Source organism: Tenrec ecaudatus, chromosome 5 (genome assembly GCF_050624435.1).
Source record: "Tenrec ecaudatus isolate mTenEca1 chromosome 5, mTenEca1.hap1, whole genome shotgun sequence".
In the NCBI taxonomy this organism is placed as follows: domain Eukaryota; kingdom Metazoa; phylum Chordata; class Mammalia; order Afrosoricida; family Tenrecidae; genus Tenrec; species Tenrec ecaudatus.
Window position 1 is genome coordinate 183,160,464 of NC_134534.1, and position 16,656 is coordinate 183,177,119.

Genomic DNA, 16,656 nt, shown 5'->3' on the forward strand with positions numbered 1-16,656 from the left:
AACTCAAGGTCCTGTTCAGATCTGAGAGAGGGAGTGGGCAGTCTGACTCTAAGAACTGTAACCGCGACTTTTTCCAAATGCCTGTGCCCATGCTGTTCTTCTCTCCTTGCTGGTTACGGACAGGCTCAGAGGCTTCGTTGAAAATCGAGATCAATGAGGCCAAGCGGAAGCTGATGGAGGACATCCTGCTCTACAGAGAGGAGAAACTGGACAGCATTGAGCTCTTTGGCCCCTGATGACCTGGTCGAGCTGACAACCCTTGTCCTTACATTGGAGACCAAACCAAAAGACCAAACTCACCGTCACTGAGTTGATCCTGGCTATGGTGACCCCAGAGGACAGGGTGGAACTACCCCTGTGAGTTTCCAAGACTGTAACTCTTCATGGGAGTAGAAAGCCTCATCTTTCTTCCTTGGTGCAGCTGGTGGTTTCGAACTGCTGACCTGTTGGTTCTGAATGGCTGACCTAGCAGTTAGCAGCATGAGCACTACACCACCAGGGGTCCCTGAGAGTGAAATTGAGAATGAGGTCTAAGGCAGAATGTAAGCTGTCCCAGGAAACACATAGTTTCATCTGCAACACGTTTAGGGAAGAAAGACCTTCGTCAGCTTTTGGAGCTATAAAAATCTGAGAAACCCACTTCCTCCCCGGGACGTGTTCAGTCTGCTGGGTGCCAGAAGAAAAGGAAGTGGGAAGCTGGGCCCCAGGGCCCAGGATGTGGGTGATTTTGTGGTTCCAGGAGGCATGAGAACCACCCCAGCAGCTGCTGTAACCCCGTGCTCACCCCTCAACCAGGGATAGTGACCCCTCTGCCGTGTCCACATGCAGACCTCGGCTTGCATCTGCCCTTATCCCTAAACAAACGGACTTCCGGGTCCGAGTGCAGGTTCTGACTCGCCGCCACCGCTCGAGTTCTCATATGTTAAAGTGCCAGGCCCCTGGCAGTGGACTTTGTAGGGTCTCAGCACACAGAGCGCTCCCTAGTGCCCTCTTCGCATCTCTGCCCTCCCAGCCCGCCCACGCGGAGGCTTTGCACTGCACGGCGTCCCTTTGACAATATGCATTATTTATGGCCACCCGAGGAATCGGGGGAGCTGAGTGTCTGTCTGACCTGCTGCTGATGGAGAACTACCGTCTGCTCGCCCGAAAGACAGCCCTGGCTCAGCCGCTCGCTGTCCCTGGGCTGCTGGAGGCGCTGAGGACACCATGGTAACAGAAGCACTTTGAACATACACTTGTCCTCTTTGAGGAGATCACACACACAAAGGGCTGACGTGTAGCTGTCCTCCACGGACCTGACATTCATGCAGCATATGTGGTTCTGCAGATGCTGGTTTAAATTCACTGGCGAAGCATCCTATTGAAAACAATTCTACCATGGCTTTTATTTTATTTTATTTGTGAAGTAAAACTATATTTATGCATTGAAGGAACGCCTACCTTATTTTGTGCCAAGGGAATTTGTTTGAGAACAGGTCTTCTAGGCGTAAGAGGAACGTCATGAGAAGGTAAAAGCTTGAATGCCAACCCTGAACGTTGCCCCTGTTAATAGCTATGTGGTCCTGGGCCGTGTTAGAGCTACTCTGAGCCTCAGTCTCCTTATCTATACAATGGGGAGAGTTGAAAATACCTGCCCCATCAGATAGCTGTCAGAGAAAGGGTGGGTCTCTCCAGTGAAGGCAGTGAGCAGCACTCTCAGCCAGTGCTTCCTAGCACTGGGCCCTGACTCGGGCACACTGGTCTGTCCAGACACCCCATTTAAGCTCCGGGGGCTGGGCGGATTCAACCGAGAATTCGCTGTGCACTTCTGGCAGTTTAACTGGGGCCGTGCGTCGCTTGGAGAATCTGCTGAAGGCTGCGGCTCTTTGCTCAGCACACTGTAGAGCCATAATGCACAATTCTGTGTATGAATTCCAGGGGCTCCAAGCGCCAGGGGGCAGGTCCATGGGCTCTCAAGGCAAGGTCTACCTGGAGAAAGGATTCAAATGAAAAAAAAATCCAAACAATATAAAAGGTTACAAGGTTCAAAGGATGTCCCCATTGCCCCCCACCTCTAGTCTCTCACTTCTGCTCCCCAGAGGCAGTTGCTGTTACTAGATGTGCTTTAGAGAGAATTTATACATTAAAAAAAAAAAACGATCTTTGTGCTCAACGCCATCAGTTAGAGACCTGCAAATCCAGACTCCAGTGAGACACCCCTGCACATGCACGAGGACGGTGAGAGTCAGAAAGATGAGGGCTGATGAGGGTTGGGGAAGTTGGAGCTCCCGGACACTGCTGCGGAACACAGGGCGACAGCTCCAAAGGTGAGGCAGAGCTCTCGTGGGTCCCAGGACTATCACCCGTAGGCATTTACAAGAAAAATGAAAGCACGCATCCAGGAGGAAGAGCTTGTCTACTGATGCACACAGCATTACTCATTGTAGCCAAATGGTGGGAGTGACCTAATAGTCCCCAGCTGAAGCATGCATCATTTAAATGTGGTCTAGCCATACAAAGGGATATTATGGAACCATGAAAAGGAAGAACATCTGGGACAGGCTTAAAGAATTGAGTCTTGAGAACGTTATGCTCAATAAGCCAGTCATACTCCTTGATTCCATGTTACTGAAGTGTCCAGAACAGATACATTGATAAGGACTACCAGCTGCCTATCAGGTGGTCATATTGTGATTGTTAAGGTTTTGCGCCAACTTGACTGGGCCAGGGCTCGGTGGTTTGGCAGATCAAACACAGTAATAATCACCCATGATGACATCCGACCCAATGTAATCACTTTGACAATGAGATCTGCTATGAGCAGCCAGTTAATCAAAGGGAAGGTTCCTTGGGGGTGTACCTGATGGAGAAAAGCTTGGTTTTTGCTGAGTCCAAATCCTGCAGCTGGCTTGTCATCTGACCTCCAGTTCTTTGGACGTGAGCCTTTGGTCTTGGAGTTGTCAGCAGGCTGCCATCTGACCTGTCCCTTGATCTGCTGATCTTGGGATCGCTACTGAGTCAGGAGAAGCCTCCAGTCCGACATCTGACCCATGGACGTGGAACTTGCCCGTCTCTCTCGTGTGGGTGATTTATTTTCTCTTTAGATTCATACACGCATGAACTGACAACCATACACCCTCTACAGGGGGAAGAACAACAGAAAACATGGGGAAGGGAGACAGCTGTTAGTGTGAGATGAAAATAATAACAGTACAATGTATCGGGGTTATGAGTGGGGTGAGGGGAGATAAAGCTGATACCAAGGACTCAATAGAAAGTAAATATCTAGAAAAGAATGAGGGCAACATGTACAAGCATGCCTGATTCAATTGATGTATGGATTGTGATAAAAGTAGTACAAGACCCCAATAAAACGATTAAAAACAAAAAGTTGTACGAGCCCCCAATAAAATTATTTTAAAAACAACAACAAGCAATATTATAGACAGGGGACAACTAGGGAATTAAAGTCAACAACGAAGAAGATGTAGAGATTCTGGGCGTGTTGGAGCAACAGCAATTGAGCTGGAGAATTACTAAGAGGCGGAAGAAGGGCGAGAGTGATGGTGGATCTGGAGGAAGGTAAAAGGAAACAAGAAAGGTGTAGGAAACAAAGTTATGGATAGAGGTATAAGCATAGGTGTGTACATATGTAAATAAAGAGATATTGGCTTATGTAAATATATTTATATGGCAATACACTGAAATAGCGGATGAACTAGATAGCTCTAGACAGCTGATAACCCTCAGGCAGATAACCTTTAAGCCAGCGGTTCTCAACCTATGGATCTTAACCCCTTTGGGGGGGTCAAACAACCCTTTCATAGAGTTCACCTAAGAGCATACTTCTGATGGTCTTAGTAACCGAGACACCCCTCCTCTATCCATCTCCAGCCATGTCTACCCACATGCAGATACGCCCACATATGGGCATATACTGCATTAAAGGGTCATTAGGAGGGTTGAGAACCACTGCTTTAAGCAGTTGCCCTCCAAGTGTATAGTCAGTGCCTTAGGTGTAGCATATATTATTGGGAGGACATCCTGGGGAATAACTTTTCTGTTTCCCTCACTTCTCTAGATGGAATACATATAAGTCAAATTCACTGTATTTGTGGGAAGAGATGATACAAAAGCTCAATATAAACAGCTAAAACCGGCCCAGGAGCTGACTGGAACAAATCATCAATGGCTCATACGTAAATTCAGGTTGAAGTTGAAGAGAATTAAAACAAGTCCACTGGCGCCAAAATATAATCATGAGTCTATCCCACCTGAATTTCAAGAACCTCGCGAGAATAGATTCGATGCATTGAACACTAATAACAGAAGACCTGCTGAGCTGTGGGATGACATGAAGAAAGAAAAGATCAAAGTGGATGTCAGAAGAAACTGAAGCTTGTTCTTGATTGGAGAGTAGCTAAAGCAAATGGAAGAAATGAAGTAGAAGAACTGAACAGAAATTTTCAAAGGGCAGTTTGAGAAGACAAAGTATTATAATAAAACGTGCAAAGACCTGGAGGTAGGAAATCAAAAGGAAGAAATGCTCAGCAAATCTTCAACTGAACTGAAGAAAAAAACTCACGTCTTGAGTTGCAAACCCGAAAGATTATGACGTAAATGCAAAAGGTTGACTGATGCAGGAAGCATGAGAAGAAACTAGAAGGCATGCCCAGTCACGGACCCAAAAGAACTAGTCAAAGTTGTACCATTGCAAGAAGTAGCAGCCGAATAAGAACCAATTGTATTTGAGGAGAAAGACCAAGTTGCCCTGAAAGCGATTAGCCAAAAAAATCCACAAAAAAACCCCAGACTCCAGGAATAGATGGAATACCAATGGGAATTTGGAAGACAGCTGCTGGGCAACGGAATGGAAGCGACCCATACTTGTACCCATATCTTTCAGGGAAAGGTGACCCGACAGTGCTCAAAGGAGAATTTGATTTGTATTTTTTAAATGATTGATATGGGACCATCTGTTCCTATTTTACAAAACCCTCTCATCATTTCTCATAGGGCCTGTTAGGTTTCTGGAGTCGGTAACACCTCCGTTCTTGGCTTTGCACGGTGAAGGAATTCACGCCGAAGCCCGTTTTGTAATCCAAGTGGGTTTTTATGAAGAACAGGACACGTTTCAGGTTTTACAGTCTTGAAGGGGCTCACAACTGGGCCACCAACAACCACGTGGAAAAGAACATCCATGCGTGCGGAACTGGGTCGGGATTCTAGGAGGCCAGAAGCCCAAGAACCCTAGGGGCTGAGAGCACGTCCTGGAGTGGGCACATGTGCACCTGCATCGGGGAGGGAGACCCTCCCTTATCTGTCTTTGACCAGGAGCAGGGTAAGAGAGTCCCAGACTGTTGTCCCTGCCTTTATTCTAGCCCACTCTCTGGCTGGGGGAAGGTGTGGTTGATGGTACTGGTTGACCCCATTGGCTGAGTTAGGCCCACCTGGGTGATGTCATGAGCCTGGGCCTAGTTTGGCCTACCCAGGTGTACCTCCTGCCTGACTCAGAGGATTGAGAACCAGAATGCTCACTTTGGGGGCTTCCTAGGTGTCTAATGGTTGCCTGATTTTTTTCCAACCTCCTCTATGGGGGTCTTTGCAGGCATGAGAGGGACAACCCCCTGCCCCTAAGCTAGCTGCCTAACAGTCCCGTAGGATAGAACTGTCCTTCAGGGTGCCAAGGACTAGAAATTCTTACCAGAATAGAAAGTCTCCTTTTTTCTCCCAGGAGCGGCTCTTTGCTTCAAACGATGGACCTTTTGGCTCACAGCCCAGTGGGTCAGCATCGGCTTGATGGCAATGAGTTTGAGGTTTTGTTACTCATTTGTTAATGTGGATGATTGGTTCACCCCTCTTGCCCATTTTTAAGCCCGAGTATTCTTCATGTGCAAGAGTATGGACATCGGCTCCTTATCATAAGGTTGCAAATATTTGTACCTTGTCTTTTGACTTGGCTATTTTTTTGCAGGGGGCTATATTTTATATTTATGTGCAGCTTCTGTCTTTCTCTTACTTGGTGGAGGGAGGGTATTTCTAACTTCTAATTTCAATTCTGTCACTTTTTCCTTTGTCAACATTTTGATAAGGTAGCTATTGAGGAAAATAAACATTATGAAACCTTTTGGATAAGCCAGGAGATACCTGACCCATGGAACAAATAGGCAGATTTGGGACTTGGTGATAACTAAATTGTTCACAAAATTATTCTAAAACCTAACAAAGCAGTGAATTAAATTTCAATAGGAATAGAAAACCTCTAAAATGAGTAATAAACAAAGTCCAGATTAATGAGGTGACCACCAAACGAGGATTCTGTGAAACAATATTCATCTCAAGCCAAGAAAATTCTGAAACTACATTCTGATTATCTTTGGAAATGATTCTATATTATTCATAAAATAAAAAGGTCTACCACATAGAAAAGATTGATGTTTTTTGAAAATTTAGAGATACCCCATAATAACATTTGGATTCCTTAGTTGTCTGTTAATTAGGTTCCCCAAAGTTTACATTTTTAATAGATAAATATATAATTGGAAAGAAAATACTATTAGACTTATTTTATATTCTTTAGTTCTATCGCTTCTCAACCTTTTGGCTAAGATCAAGTGTAGTTCTATGTGCAGTAGTCTAATATGGTTTCAAAATTATATAGTAACCAAATAAATTAAAGTAATTATATAATAATCCAGGCTCAAAATCTCTACCACCTCATAATTATTTAAAGCATTTAACAAAAAAGACACAAGGGTAATGCTTCATGCATCCTACAGTGTTAACTTCTTTTTAATAAATCTTTTTTTATTGGGGGCTCTTACAGCTCTTATAACAATCCATACATCTACTGTATCGAGCACATTTGTACATATGTTGCCGTCATCATTTTTAAAGCATTTTCTTTCTATGTGAGCTCATTTTTTTCTCTCTTGCCCCCACCATCATAAACCCTGATAAATTATAAATTAGTATTATTTTCATATCTGACACTGTGCACAGTCTCCCTTCACCCACGTTTTTGTTGTCACCCTGGGTGGGGGCGGGGGTGGGGGTGGGGTGGGGTTCGGTTCCCCTTCTCCCCACCACCTTCCCCCTATCCTCCTGGTATCATTACTCCCATGACTGTTCCAGAGGGGTTGAGTCCTGGATTCCCTGTGTCGCGAGCTCTTATCTGTACCCCGAGTATATGCTCTGGTCTAAGCGGATTCATAAGGTAGAACGGGTCATGATGGTGGGGGCGTGGAAACATGAGAACTAGAAGAATGTTGTATGTTTCGCCTCTGCCAGTTTTCTTTTTTTTTAATTTAAAAATATATATTTATAAATGGCACAGAGAGATATATAACTTGTCAAAGTGGTAGAAAAATAAATCAATCTGCCAGTTTTCTAAGTGTATCGCGTGACTTTTCTGGGCTATGTCAAATGGGTGATAGTGCAAAGGGTTTGGTGCGAGGTCAGCGAGCCACCTGGGCTGAGCAGGATTCAGGTAAGAGACGGTACACAAGTCCTAAGCTACACCGGCCTGGCCAGAGGGGCGTCGGCCACCTTCTATCTTCGCGCTTCGCGAGATCCAGCGAGTGGCCCCGCCCCATCTTGCTTCCTACCAATGAACGAGTGTCTTCAGTCGTAATTTCCCGGCCCCCAAATTCCTAACCAAGAAGCGAGCTTCTTCTTGCCAGAAGTCCCGCCCCCTACCTTTTCGACCAATGGGGTCTCTCCGCTCGACGCCGGCCCCGCCTCTGGCCTGGCTGCGGGTCGCAGGATTCATTCCGGGGGCGCCGCGGAGGCAGCTGCTCCCCCAGTTTGCGTGCAGGCCGGGCCGGGGTCCCCGGAGGCGGGTGGTCGGCGAGCCGGCGGCCAGGAGGGACGTTCGGGCCGTGGGGGCGGCGGCGAGGTCTAGGCCGCGGCGTCCGGGACGGCCCGGCGGGGCCCCCGAGGCGGCAGGCAGAGGCGCCACGGGACCCTGAGGGCCGCCTCGGCCCCCTTCCGGCCGGAGCTCGTCGGCGGGGCCGCGGGAGCCGGAGGGCGGGCCTGCCCCGCCGCCCGGGCCTCGCGGCGCGGGGGCTGCGGTGCGAGCGCCAGGCGCGCCTCCTAAAGCACCGGGAGGCGTCTGAAGCGCTAGCGTCTCGGACGGGCTTTGTGTCCCAGTCGCACCCAGCCGCCGGGTGGCCCCGGAAGAGCTTTGACATCCCCTCCCAAGTGGCGTCGCACACCGACCTGCAGCCTGTCGCGAACCTCGGACCCGTTTGGCCCTCGACGCGCCGTGGCATCGCCGGGACCCCGGGAACTGTGATGGGCAGTGGCAGCAAGGGGGAAAGGTGAGTCAGGCCAGTCCTGCCAAAGGCCTTCCGGCTCTGCCCTCCACCCCATCCCCCGGGCCCGGGACGCGGGGGGAGTCTGAAGTGGGCGAGCCGGGAAGGGTGGTGATGGTGGACACCTGGCCCCCTCTTTCCGCTGCAGGTGCCCATGGCGTCGGAGCGGCGCAAGGTCAAGTACCACTGGGGCAGCACTTCGGCTGGGGGGTCCGGCAAGCGCAGCTGTCTCAGGGAGCCCAATCATGTGGCCGCCGCCACCGCCCGCCCGCCGGCCCTCCGCCCCGCGTCGCCCTCGGGGGCGCCCAGCAGCCCCAAGCGCCTGAAAGCCGGCCAGGAGGACCATGTGGCCAGCACGCAGAGGTTGCTCCGGGGCCCATCCGGCCGCCGAACTTCCGCCGCCCGGGCCTCCGGGCCAGGTGTGGTCGAGACCCGCGCCAAAGGTCGCCTAATAAGGAGCACTGTGGGCTTCCTGCGCCCCGCGAGCCCCTCTCCGGAAGACATGGCTTCTTTCGATGAGGAAGCCGTCAGCCCTAAGGTGGGTGGCTGCGGCTGCGATTGCTTGCCTCTGGTGAAGCCCCTTCCAACGTGGTTCAGGAGGTTGGGGGTGAGGATGTTGGTGGAAGGTCGCTGGAGAGATCTTGTTATTGGAAGCCGCTCAAGGGTCTGCCCAGAGGTCTATTCCTTGCTTACTCAGAAGACCCTGAAGTTGGCCTGACATTCAGTAGAAAGGCTGTTTTTTTTCCTAATGTGGCAGCACATGGGGGCGACCTTTGAACCACGTGGACCGAATTTGGGCTGCAGTGTGGTCTGGCCACCCGGTTCTCACAGAATATTCAAACATTCGGCCAGCTTGCAATGCATCCTAGAGACACACGCGTCTTGTGTGTTGGCTGTAGGTGTAAAGAATTGTGCCCTGTCTACTTGGGGCTGCTCTGAATTTCAGCATCAAAGATGGAGAGTTTGGCTTTTTACCAAAGCTGTGGGACTTGCCGCCCGGGATCTTGCTTGGTGGTGGGAGGAAGTTGTTTGGAGGACGAGCATATCTTTCCCCCTTTGAAAATTTACTGGGTTTGAGGAGTAGTTGTGGCAGGCTATTAAAAACCCATTGCTTTCTAGTGGATTCTAACTCACAGTGACCTGGGAGTTAGGGTTTCTGAGGCAGCTGTGTCTTCCAGGGAGTGGCTGATGGATGGGTTCAAAGCACTGATCTCTGGGTCAGCAGCCTAGTGCTTAACCCACAGTGCCACCAAGACGCCTTGGGGACAGGCTCGGGAGATACATTTCATCTGTTTACTCTGCCAGGTTTTGAAAAAATGCCAGGGGTCTCCTTTGTGTAAGTGGAGCCTCGGTGGTAAATGGGTTACCCCGAAACGGGCCGTTCTGCTGTGTCCTCTAAGGTCAGAAGCAACCGCCCCCCATGGCTGTGTGTGAGTGAGTGGGTTTGTGCTGGGCAGTGTGCTAGGTAGGAGACTCCAGAAGTAGCCAAGATCACTGTCTTCCAGGTTCTGACAGTCCAGGTTTGGGAACTGCAGGCCTTCCCAGGTTGAGAGGTGTTCTGCACTTGGAAATGGGGAAAGACAAGACAGACCAGTTGGTGCTTCACAGTGGCATAGTGGGGCTCACGCTGGGCTGCCAACCGCAAGGCCAGCACTTGGAAGCCACCAGCTGCCACGTGGGAGAAAGATGAGGCTTCCGTCTTACCTCCATGATTTCGGCGGTTTTAGCAGTACGCCCTGGTCCGAAGGGGTCGCCATGAATCAGAGGTGCCTCATGGCTTGCTGCCTCATGGCTACTGCGTGCGTTCCAGAGTAGCGCTGTCCACTGGGCTGTAAGCCTTGTGGATGCAGGCGGTCAGACCTTTCTCCCGAAGCCCCCTTGGTGGGGTCCAGTTGTCTTTTCCATAGTAGCCTCATAGACCATTGGGGGAGCACAGGGAGGGTCTTGTTTGTTTACAGTGGGGTGGGCTGCCTCGGAATTATTTTGCAAAAGTAATACACAGACCCTCAACAGGAAGGGTTTGTTTTCATAAGCCTTTGCTCAGCGATGTCATAGAGCTAAGGGGTTAGGCTGTTAGCTTTTCCTCTTGGGGATTCAGTATGGACCCCAGTCAGAGTTGATGTTTATGGGCATGTGTTTTTATTTATTTTTCATGATAGTGTGTTAAAAGCCACCAATTTTGGCTTAAGAAAACAATCTGATTTAAAGATAAGTTAGTTAAATATGAAGCTTTGCTCAGATAAATTACAAAAGTTATTTTATTGGAGGCATGTACTCCATCCATCCATCCATCCATCCATCCATCCATCCATCCATCCATCCATCCATTGTGTTAAGCATATTTCTACATTTCTTGCCATCATTTTCAAAACGTTTTCTTTCTACTTGAGCCCTTGGTATTAGCTGATTTTTTTCTGACCCTGCTGCTGGTCAGAGGTTGGAGGTTCAGGCCATTCAAAACATTGTGGGGCATGAGCATCTGCTCTGCAGCCCCTGGGGCTCTTGGCAGTGGTTTGCTTGTATTGTATTCTGAACTCTCCAAAGCCTTTCATCCTCCCCCAGTGCCGGCTCTACAGGGTTGGCAAACTGGCAGGGCCTGCAAAGTCCTCATAGTATTTCAATTTCTGGAAAACCACATTAGGCATTTATACCCTCAGCCTTAGTCTCAACTTTGAATTACAGACTTGGGTGACCCTGCCCTCCTTTCCCCCATTGCTTGCTCTCCTTCCTGGTTCTGTTTTTATCCTGACACTTTATCTTCTCTGACATACACAGAGTAAGTCAGGAAGTGCTGCCACAAAACCATACAATCCTGTATTAAATATCAATGTGAAGCTGTGTTTTCAACCGAGCTTCCATCTAGGCCTCTACTTCTGAAGATGGTGCTTATATCTCTCAGAGAACTCTATTTTCTCCCATTTACACTGTGTCAGAACAGTAGTTTCGGCTTCCTTGAGGGATTCAAATTGTGTTTTAAATATTTGTTGAGGTTTGGAAGCAAAGAGAAGTCTAAAGGAAGGATTGGGGCTGTGAGTGGAGGGGGTAAGGTTTCCCAGGGACAATCTTGTAGGAAAACCCTTGCTCTACCCTCTGTAAACAAGTAAGTATGTTGTGGCAGGAAGAAAAATTCCTTGGCCCGCCTTTTCTGACCTTTTTTCTTGCAGTGTGATTTTCTGAAAGCTTCTTCCTAACCATCCCCCATGATTGTCCTGTGTTCCTCAGGAACATCTGTCAGGATTGATGACTCGTTTGGAACCTGAAGCAGAGTGACCCTACCTAGCCTGAGCTGACGTCTCTGTTTTGACTTGGTGTACCCAGCAGGTCCCTCAGGAGCCACTGTTTTTTGACTGGCCCTTTTTGAAGTCAGCCATACAAGACGAAGTTCTCAGTGTGTGTGAGACAGAACTACAGCCATCACACAGACATTTGGAACAAACCCATGAACTGGAGCCCTGTTGCGATGCTCTTTGACTCCCCGTGTACGTGGGCTTGCTTTTCCTGAGGTTTTTCTCTATCGATCGGTCACCAGCCGCAGGAGGCAGGCATGTTGCATTTTCGACTGCTAAATCCTCACTCCAGGAGCCTTGGTGGTGTAGTGGTTATATCTTGGGCTGCGATCCCCATGGTTGGCAGTTCAAAACCAACAGCAGCTCTGCAGGAGAAAGACTGGGCTTTCTACTCTGGTAAACAGTTCGTCTCTGAAACCCACAGCGAGGGAGGAGGGAGGCCCAATCGCTATGAGTCAATTTGGAAATCCCCAAATCTGGAATAGAATAGTACCTGCTGGCATGTAGTAAGTACCCAATAAATACTGTTGAATGAATGAAAATATGTTAAATTCCAGATCCTGGTTTTGCTTAAAAAAATCAAAAACAGAATCTGTAACTCTGGGTCTGTATCCCAAAATGACTCCACAGTTGGTGAGTGGAGAGTAGCAGTCTTGCACAGGCGGGGCACGTGTTTGCCAGTTTCTGTGTTGTCTCACAGCTGGCCTGGAGTGGGGCAAAGATGGGCACAGCAGGCAGCGGGGGAGAAGCAGAGCTGTTGGACTGTTGGCGTTTACTGAGATTAAGTGGCACTGGGGCAAGAGTACGGCAGGCAGAAGAAGATACACCAGTGACCTGGTGTCAGAGGGTCTGCAGGCTAGGGGTCGCACAGGTGTGCTTTGACTTTAGTCCAAAGAGGGACCAGAGATGTCAGCTGAGGAAGTTTTAAAATGCTGACAAACATCCAGGAAAGAAAAGTGGTTCCTGATTTCTCAATTTACCAGAGAATTCCTGTGGCCATTAATAAGAAAAGAAAGTCCATTATGTATAAAGTTAGAAAATTAAGAACTTTCTAAGGCTCAAAGCCAAAGCCACCCTCGTTTCTGCTGAGCTCCCACAGCGTCACATGGGGCTGTCAACAACTTGAGCCCTTGGAAAAAGCGAGACTGTTTTAAAATCTCTACTTCCTTGTTTACAGAAGCTTAGTGGACTTATTTATTTATTTTTTAAGTAAGAGCTTAGGTACTTCTTGGGGAAATTGTCAAGCAATATAAAAAGTGTAGAAAATAAGAACTTGTTCTTTTCCCCTCATTCCTCATACAAGTAGGTTATCCTTTCAGACTGTTTGCAAAGACAAAACCCCAAACTTACCTCCAAATGCTAATCCATTTTGACTCATGGCATAGGGCAGGTACCACTGCCCCTGGGAGTAACTGCGGGAATAGAAAGCCTCGTCTTCCTCCCTCAGAGCAGTTGGTGCTTTCAAACTGCTCACCTTCCAGTTAGCAGTTCAGCATCTAGCCACTATGCCAGCAGGGCACTTTGGTTTGCAAATACATACACACAAAACATTGTTGGCTTTTCCAAAGAGATGACGCTGTGCTCGCTGTTCTGCTCCTGACAGATACTCTGCTGCCTACGGGTCTTTACAGCTGCACTGCTGTGTCTGCTCACTTCCCTAGACCACCCTCCATCGATGGGCAGCTCTCGAAGGAGACGCCACTCTTCCGTGTGGGGTTCTTTTCTTGAGAAGGGAATTTAATAACAAAGAATTAGTACAGCTGTTAGCTGCAGATTTTCAGTCCTGATCAGCTTTAGGGATGACTGTTGGGGAAGTCTGATGTTTAGACGGGCTTGGAGTTTCCTTTGGCGCTTGGACTCAGAGCCCCGCAGGGTTTTCTTCGTGGAAGATATTGCTACTACTAATAATGTGTTCTTTGTGAAAGCATGTATGGCAAAACCGATGACCATTCAAAAATATCTACAGAAATCTTTCAGAAACACTGGGTGCATTTTCCATTCTTTTTCGGTACTCTGATCTTTTCTATTCTAGTTCTTCATTTTCAGCAACCTGGTCTCCCTGCTCTCCTACCTTCTCATCTTTGCTGACCATGTGGTCTCCTGTAAGTGATTTATTTTTAATCGTTTTATTAGGGGCTCATACAACTCTTATCACAATCCATACATACATCAGTTGTGTAAAGCACATTGTACATTCATTGTCCTCATCATTCTCAAAACATTTACTCTCCACCTAAGCCTCTGGCATCAGCTCCTCATTTTCCCTCTCCCTCCTTGTTCCCCGCTCCCTCATAAACCCTTAATAATTTATAAATGATTATTTTGTCATCTTGCCCTGTCTGACATCTCCCTTCACCCACTTTTCTGTTGATGTTCCCCCAGGGAGGAGGTCACATGTATATCCTTGTAATAGGTTCCCCCTTTCGAACCCACCCTCCCTCCACCCTCCCAGTATCATTACTCATACCACTGGTCCTGAAGGGATCATCCGCCCTGGATTCCCTGTGTTTCCAGTTCCTACCTGTACCAGTGTACATCCTCTCGTCTAGCCAGATTTGTAAGGTAGAATTGGGATCATAATAGTGGGGGAGGAGAAAGCATTTTGGAGCTAGAGGAAAGTTGTGTGTTTCATCATTGCTATATCACACCCTGACTAGCTCGTCTCCTCCCCGAGACCCTTCTGTAAGGGGATGTCTAGTGGCCTACAAATGGGCTTTGGGTCTCCCCGCGTTCCCCTCCCTTATTCACTGATAGAATTTTTTGTTCTGATGATGCCTGATACCTGATCCCTTCAACACCTTGTGATCTCACAGGCTGGTGTGCTTCTTCCGTGTGGGCTTTGTTGCTTTTGAGCTAGATGGCCGCTTGTTTACTTTCAAGCCTTTAAGACCCCAGATGCTATATCTTTTGATAGCCGGGCACCATCAGCTTTCTTTGCCACATTTGCTTATTCACTTGCTTTGTCTTCAGCAGTTGTGTCGGGAAGGTGAGCATCATAGAATGCCAATTTAACAGAAGAAAATTTTCTTGCATTGAGGGAGTACTTGAGTGGAGGCCCAATGTCCTTCTGCTACCTTAATACTAAACCTATAAGTATATGCACATAGATCTGTTTCCCTATTTTCATATAAATATATTTACATATGTACATGCCTTTATTTAGACCTCTATAAATGTCCTTTGCCTCCTAGCTCTTTCCTCTATTTCCTTTGACTTTCCTCTTGTCCCACTATCATGCTCAGTCTTCATTTGGGTTTCAGTAATTCCTCTTGGTTATATTACCCTTGATCATGCCCTCCCAGGCCTCCTACACCCTCCTCATCACCGATTTGGATCACTTGTTCCCTTGTCCCTGGGTTTGTTAACAGCACTACCTTTCCCCCAACCTCCCCCTCTCCCATGTCCCGCCGGAACTGTCAGCCCTGCTTTCTCCTCCAGATTGTTCTCCCAGCCTATGTTATTCAGACAGACCTCCGGAGATAATAGCATGCACAAAAACAATACAGCAAAACCGAGCAACAATAAACAAGAACAAAAACCCAATAGCAAACCAATGACAAAAAACAAAACACAACAAGAAAGAAAAGCTTGTAGTTAATTCAAGGACTGTTGACCTTTAGGTGTGTTTTCCGGTTCAGTCTGTTGGAGCACCATGTCCTGACCCCAAAGTCCACCTTCAGCATTCCCTGGGGACCTCACCTCTCTGTTCCCTTGCTGTTCTGTTGGACCCCTTAGTGTTTTGCCTTGCTGTGGCGGGATCAGATTGGGTGCAATTCCCACATTGTGTCTCTGGTGTTGTCCTCTGTAAGGCTATGCGTCAGTGAGGAACGTCGTGGTTCATAGTGGGGCTGGCCGTGTGGTCCTCTCTGTGGACTGGCTGCTCTAATCGGGAACATCATCCTCAAGGCCTGATGGGCCAGGATGTGCTCCACTCTCTCCTCCCCCTTCATCTGCTCCTGTGTGCTCAGGTCAGATATGTCCTTGTCCCGGAGCTGCAGGTTCAATGCCTCTGAAATAAATTCTTCTGGGGGAGGGGCTGATGTCCACATTGTAGTTGGGATTGGGGCCGGCCCCTCAGAACTCTCCACATAAGTGAAACGGTCACAGTGCAGAGGTGGCACATTCCTGGTCCCACCCATTACCCAGCCTGTTATTTAGCCAAGAGCTGACTTTAGGGGATAGTTTTGATTCAAGGTTAAAATACATCTTAGGGAGATGGAAGTGAGTGGTGGGACTGGTGGAGGCTGAGAGGCCATGTGGAAAAAATGGACTCATGAGAAGGCCAGAGGACTGGATCTCAGGTGAAAGACAGCACCCCAGTTACTGAGCTCTCCACAAGTGCAGACATTTACTCGTATAGTCAAAGCCATATGTAGGCCATATGGGGTCACGTAATTTAATGGTGTGTGTGTGTGGGGGGTGTTACACAAAAATTGGCAATAGTAGGGTCTCTGAATACACAAAGACTAAAACTTAAAATCAAATGCCTAGTGAATCTGAGGTATTTCTGACAGCACTTGCCTGTGTTCACATTTCTTGGACCAAAAGCCGCTTTGAATGGAAAATGCTTAGAGATCCATGCTGTAAATGCATTTCTTTGACTCTTGGGTTAGCTCCTTTCTCCTTTGCTCCCGAGGAGAAGACAATACGTGTGTCGTAGATGGCTGCCCAAAGCTTGTATGATCCAAGACACTGCTCACCAAACTAGGAGTAGAACCCAAACTGAATGAACTGTATGATGCTAATAGCCTGGGCTGTCCCTTGAGACCATGGACTTCACGGGCTTTAAGCTTAATGGAAGCAGATTGGTCAGCAGTTGAACAGTGAATGGTTCTGCTAAGTAGCTTCTTGCCCGTGGACTCCAGGAGTGAGTGGGTACGGGGGAGGAGGGAGAAGGCGGAGTTTCCCTCTGCCTTTCAGGAGATTCTGGGCACTGGAGAGGTGGGTGACTAGTTATTCTTTTTGATGGACCCTGGGGCAGTCTTTGGGAGAGGAGGCGTCTTCTAACACCAAAGTTAAGGTTTAGGGGAAGAAGTTTGCAGAGAACTTCAAGGAGCCTTGTGGTGTAGTGTAGA

The 16,656-nt window shown here is 48.2% G+C and overlaps 2 protein-coding genes and 1 long non-coding RNA gene across 5 annotated transcripts in view; 2 read left to right on the forward strand and 1 right to left on the reverse strand.

Annotated features, from left to right (window-relative positions):
- Window positions 1-1,429, forward strand: part of VHL (von Hippel-Lindau tumor suppressor) — an 86,083-nt gene extending 84,654 nt beyond the window's left edge. For both annotated transcript variants that reach the window (XM_075550462.1, XM_075550463.1), the window contains one exon: window positions 124-1,429. In XM_075550462.1, coding sequence (XP_075406577.1) covers window positions 124-236 — 113 coding nt within the window. In that variant the 3' untranslated portion in view covers window positions 237-1,429. The remainder of the gene's footprint in view (window positions 1-123) is intronic.
- On the reverse strand, window positions 1,385-8,141 carry LOC142448460 (uncharacterized). Its single transcript, XR_012784527.1, has 3 exons — window positions 7,678-8,141; window positions 2,840-3,118; window positions 1,385-1,968 (listed from the first exon to the last, which is right to left on the reverse strand). It is a non-coding gene; the product is annotated as an uncharacterized LOC142448460 (long non-coding RNA).
- Window positions 7,722-16,656, forward strand: part of TATDN2 (TatD DNase domain containing 2) — a 32,812-nt gene continuing 23,877 nt past the window's right edge. Inside the window, exons 1-2 of one of the 2 annotated variants that reach the window (XR_012784526.1) lie at window positions 7,722-8,300; window positions 8,443-8,832. Coding sequence is in view for 1 of the 2 variants with exons in the window: in XM_075550459.1 (XP_075406574.1) it covers window positions 8,449-8,832 (384 nt within the window). In the remaining variant the exon portion in view is untranslated. The remainder of the gene's footprint in view (window positions 8,301-8,442; window positions 8,833-16,656) is intronic. The other variant, XM_075550459.1, reaches the window with a different exon arrangement.